Source organism: Molothrus aeneus, unplaced genomic scaffold (assembly GCF_037042795.1).
Source record: "Molothrus aeneus isolate 106 unplaced genomic scaffold, BPBGC_Maene_1.0 scaffold_80, whole genome shotgun sequence".
Classification (NCBI taxonomy): Eukaryota; Metazoa; Chordata; class Aves; order Passeriformes; family Icteridae; genus Molothrus; species Molothrus aeneus.
In genome coordinates this window covers 256792-261774 of record NW_027099232.1, presented here as the reverse complement: position 1 = coordinate 261774, position 4983 = coordinate 256792, and the positions used below count along the sequence as shown (strand labels likewise).

The window sequence follows — 4983 nt, the reverse complement described above, 5'->3', positions numbered from 1 at the left end:
AAGACAGACAAAAAGAGACAGAAAGAGAGCGAAAGAAAGAGAGAGAAAGAAATAGAGACAGAAAGAGAGCGAGAGAAAGAGAGAAAGAAATAGAGAGAGACAGAAAGAAAGAGAAAGAGAGCGAGAGAAAGAAAGAGAAAGAAATAGAGAGAGACAGAAAGAAAGAGAGAGACAGGAAGAGAGCGAGAGAAAGAACGAGAGAAAGAAATAGAGACAGAAAGAAGGAGACAGAAAGAGAGTGAGAGAAAGAAAGAAAGAGAGAAAGAAATAGATAGACTGAAAGAAAGAGAGAGAAAGAGAGAGAGAGACAGAAAGAAAGAAAGAGAGAGAGAAAGAAATAGAGAAAGGGAGACAGAAAGAGAAAGACAGAAAGAAAGAAAGACAGACAGAAAGAAAGAAAAGGAAAAAGGAAAGGAAGAAAAAAAAAAGGAAGGAAGAGAAAGGAAGAAAAAAAATGAAAAAGGAAAAGGGTGAGAGTGAAAAAGAAAGAGCGAAAGTGGAAAAAGGGGTGAAAAAACAGAGTGAAAAACAGAAAAAAGAGTTGGAGTGGAAAAGAAAGGACATTCGGGAGGGGCGGTGCTGCCTAAGGTGCTTCCGCGCCCAGGAGCGAAGGAGCCGTTTGATCCCCCGGCGGGACCGCAGCTCCCGGTGGCGGAAAACGGAGCGGTGGCTGTCAGTCCGAGACTACAACTCCCGGCAGGCCCTGCGGCCGTAAAGCGCGGCGTCTGACGCAACGGCCGACGCGCCATGTGAATGGCTGGCGGGCCGAGGCGGCCGCGCGCCGGGGGAGCGGGCTGGGCGCGGGGAGCTCCCGGCGCCTCTCCCGCGCGGGACGGAGCCGCGGCAGCGACGCTGGAGGGGCGAAGCCTCCGGCCGGCCGCCCGCACGGAGCCGAGCGGCGCGGAAGGGGCGTCCGCCCGGTGCCTCGGCCTCGCTCAGCGGTCCCGGTGGCGGGGGCTCGGCTCGGGCGGGGCGCGCTGCCGCCCGCCGATGGCGGAGCGCCAGGCGGTGCTTTGCTGCCGCGGGCCGGGAGCTGCAGGAGCCGCCCCGGGCGAGCGGCGCCGGGCGCTGCCGCGGTCACTGTGCGGCGGCTGGCGGAGGCGCGGGAGCCGCCGAGCTGCAGCCGTGTCCCTCGGGCTGCTGCCGCTGCTGCGGGCGGGGGCGGACGAGCGGCTGGAATGACACGGCTGCTGAGTGCCTCAGTGCTCGTGGCTCTTTCTTCCACGCAAACAGATGGAGCGGCATCGCTGAGCAGTAAAACACAGCGATGGCCCGGAGAATGGCGAGCGCAAGGAGCGCCGGGCTGGATCCTTCTGCTGGCACAGGTGCGATCCGCAAACTCAGCCCCTGGTGCCCCTACCCTCCCGACCCCCAGGGGAAATGCTCTCCAACCTCGAGCTGCTGCAAGACAAAACGTGTGATTTGACACTAGGGTCCGGAAAAGGTTTCCGTTTAGGTTAGCAAATGCCTCAATTGTTCTTGGTTACATCCTAGGATCGGTTTTAGGCAGTGCCTTTATACCGCTTGTCGGATTTTTCTTGTGCAATGGTGAGAAAATAGGCAGGTCTGATACTGGTTTCGCTTTTTTTCTACTTCATGTTCCATGAGCTGCTTTTATCCAAGCAATTGTTTTAAAGTTCTACTGTAGGCGTTTCTGGTTCACTTTTTTTTTTTTCTTTGCAGCACCCGTGACTATTTTTTTCTCTAAATCGGCAGTAAATATAGCTGAGTAAAATTACCTTGGTTTTCTTCCTTCTTTTTTAACTTAATTGTTTTTATTAATAATCCTATTTGAATATGCAGAAAAGTGGGTATGTCCTGTAATATATCCCAGCTTTTCTTGTTTTCAGGGTACTCAGAAAATCTGTCTCCCTTGGAGTCCCACAAAACCATTCTCAGTGCAATCTCCATTAAGGTATGGATTGACAAGCCACCATCAGTTTAGATATTTGCCTGTGTACCTTTTCCTGTAATTCAGAGCTTGCGTTCTGTGGTTTTTATGATAAACCTATCAAACTTGTGAAACTGTTTTGCAAGTCTTAATCGTTGAAGGCAGCAAGAAGTGGTTTTAAAGCCTGTTCTTGAGCAGACAAAGGGGAAAAGTGTGCATTTGATGCTGAACTTGTCCTTTTTCATTTGACTTGCCTTGAATGATTTAGGAAGAGAGAGAACTAGAAAAAAGAGAGAAATAGAATTGGTTCTTGAGCCCTCCTAAAATGCTCCCCGTGATTCTGTGTGGAGCCAAAGTGAAGGGTGATGGAACAGAGCCCTGTGCTTTAGAAGGAAATCAATTTCAACCTGATCTCCACCCTGAGTCTCCCTAATTTCTGTTTTTAAAATGCAAACTAAGTTTAGGAAGTGTTGGAAGTCAGTATTTTGGGGAAGAAATGGCAGTTGCACCAACCGTTCCATTTCCCAGAGGCTCTGGGAACGATTCATTTTGTAAGCGCTGTAACTGCAATCGGTTGGTGGTTCGGGGTTGGAATGTGCACTTGCCCTCCTCTAAAGCACTCGTTCATTTGCATTTCAGTGCCAGGAGTCTGGAGAAACTGGAGAAGAGCCCAAGAGACATTTTTCATCCTGAGATACAAAAGGTAGGAAGTGACTTTTTTTTGTTTGGTTCTTTTTCTTTATGATTTCCTGGAAATAGAAGTAATTAAGTATGGATACCACTGGTTTGTTTCTTCCAGTAGCTAATAATAATAATAATAAGAATAATAATCTAATACTACTTAAACTGTCTCTTTCTCCATTGAACTGGCCATTTCAAATCCAAACTTCTACTAAACACAAATAAAAGCATCATCCTTGTAGAATCTTTAATAGGAGGGGGCTGAAGATGCTGTTTTTGTTGACAGGATTTATTGGTTGTTGAAGGGCAAGAGGTGAGTACAAGCCTGACTACTTCTTGCTCACAGACCCGTCCGGTGAATGCAGCTTTGTATTTTGATGGGCTTTTGATGACTTCTAAATCAATTGCTCGTTACAGTAAAAAGAAGTAATGTTTTTTTGAACCTGACAGCAAAAATAACTTGAAGCACCAACTTAATAATAATAGATCACCAATATAAGTTCATGATTTTATGCTATACTATCAAAGTTTAAAGGTAAATTATTGTGTATTGGGAGATGGTATAAAATGTATGTTCTAATGTGTAGGATGTATACAAAGATACGTACATACATGAAAGTCCTTAGAGGAACAAATTTTTACGTCTTCTGTTTGACTGTTTATCATACAATATCTGGTTTTATTTCCCAGGGATCGGTGAATTTTAAATTTGGAGTCCTCTATGCTAAGGATGGTCAGCTTACAGGTGATGAAATGTTCAGTCATGGTGAGTTTTCCACCTTCTCCTTAATTGTTTTGCTCATCTGAAAAAAAAAAAAAAAAAAAAGGTATGTTTATTATTTGTTACCCTGTTCTGTCCGTTTCCTCAGTATTTGCTGGAGCTCTGCTTACCCAAGCTTTGGGTTCCTTCTGTCCCACTGGGTGTTGCCCAGTTTGGTTGCATCTGGTGAAATTCACCCTGAGCCCTTACAGAACCAGCTCAAACCACGTGAGAGCCATTCGCAGCTCTCTCAGGACACCCGGAGGAGGATGGGTGACGTTTCTGAGCATCTGGCAAGTGTACTTCTGTCAAAACTCGGCCTGTGTAATTTCTGGGGAAAACCCTTCTGTATCCTGGAGGGTTTCTCAAACTCTGTTGAGGATCCAGGTAGCAGTTGCTCACCTGGATGGTTCCAGCTCCTCAAGTTAACACTTGTACTCTTGCCCTGTAGTTTAGATCTATTGTAGTTTTGTTATTTTGCACGATTTTACGTCTTTGGAAAATAACGTGCGTTTCACTCTTTGGAACCTCTCGGATCATTCTTTGGTGCAGCACCACCTAATGGGACACTTGGCTGCTGTGCTGAAGGGCTTGGTTACTGGGATTGTAAATCCCGGAGAGTTTGTAAGTCTTCTGTCCCCAGGGAGGTGTCACGCTTTGTTCACTCTGTTTGTCAGGTGCTGCTTCTCGTCGGAAGTATTAACTTCAAACTGCCCTGTTCTTTTTTTAACTTTTTTTCCTGGTTCTCTCCGTAGGGCAGGGAAGGACTCTCGTATCCCGGTCGTCAGACTCAGCGCTGCCCGAGAAGATACAGAGAGTGTAAAAATCATAAGGAGCAAATAGGACTGCAGAGGAAACAAACTGGAGAGAACAAAAGGTGATGTTGTTCTCCTTAGCCTGGATTAGAAACATCCCCTGTGCTTTGATGCCGGTGGCTGCCAGGGGCTCGTTAGGTCTTTTTAGGCAGGTGTAGGTGTTCACTTGTAGGTTCTATTTTTTGGCAAAGGACCATGAGAGAAGTTTATTTCTACATCCAAATAAACATTCATCTTATCTGAACATAACCTGTCATCCCATTTCTGACGTTAAGGACTCCTGTATAAATACTTGGGGAGGTTTTCTTTGTCGTTTCTGAATGGTTCCATTTTGGTTCCGTCTACCTGCCGGATACTTGAACGAGTCTGAGGTGGTTTAATTGCATACTGCTTCCTTGAAATTCTGTTGGTCTCTGCTTGGAACCCTTCTTGTAGTGCTTCATGCAAGACTTCTGATGGTGTTTTCTTGCCTGTTTGTGTTTAAGGTCGTGCTCTGATGCATTTACAGAAACCATGGCAGGAGAGAGTCAGCTGCTGGAGAAGAGGAGACAGTATTATCCCTGGGCAGCATAGAACTGCGCTACTGCTGTGTCATCAGCTGTGTCTGCACTGAAAGTAGCCACCTTCACTTGTAGGTAGCTCCTTGGTGCTTTAGGACACGCTGAGGGATTTATTCCTTTTGGGATCCACGATGAGAATTCCCAAGAGAGGTAGTAATAAGGTATGAGACTGGAAACAAGCCTGTGTCCTTGGAATGTTGTTGTTGTCGTCAAAAGTTAATTTTTCCTTCTTTCTTAGCCAGTAGTCAGCTTTTTGCTTTATTTTTTGTGGGATCA

The 4983-nt window shown here is 46.2% G+C and overlaps 1 protein-coding gene and 1 long non-coding RNA gene across 2 annotated transcripts; one reads left to right on the top strand and one right to left on the bottom strand.

Moving 5' to 3' along the window:
• LOC136571173 (GTPase-activating Rap/Ran-GAP domain-like protein 3) lies at nucleotides 1–4619 on the top strand. Its single transcript, XM_066571518.1, has 6 exons — nucleotides 1–1325; nucleotides 1851–1915; nucleotides 2531–2594; nucleotides 2859–2885; nucleotides 3263–3338; nucleotides 4088–4619. Exons 1-6 carry the CDS (start codon nucleotides 1179–1181, stop codon nucleotides 4153–4155), a joined length of 447 nt encoding a protein of 148 aa, XP_066427615.1. The 5' UTR covers nucleotides 1–1178; the 3' UTR covers nucleotides 4156–4619.
• On the bottom strand, nucleotides 2808–4701 carry LOC136571174 (uncharacterized). The gene is made up of 2 exons (XR_010785676.1): nucleotides 3464–4701; nucleotides 2808–3375 (listed from the first exon to the last, which is right to left on the bottom strand). It is a non-coding gene; the product is annotated as an uncharacterized lncRNA (long non-coding RNA).
• Between the last annotated feature and the right edge of the window lie 282 nt (nucleotides 4702–4983).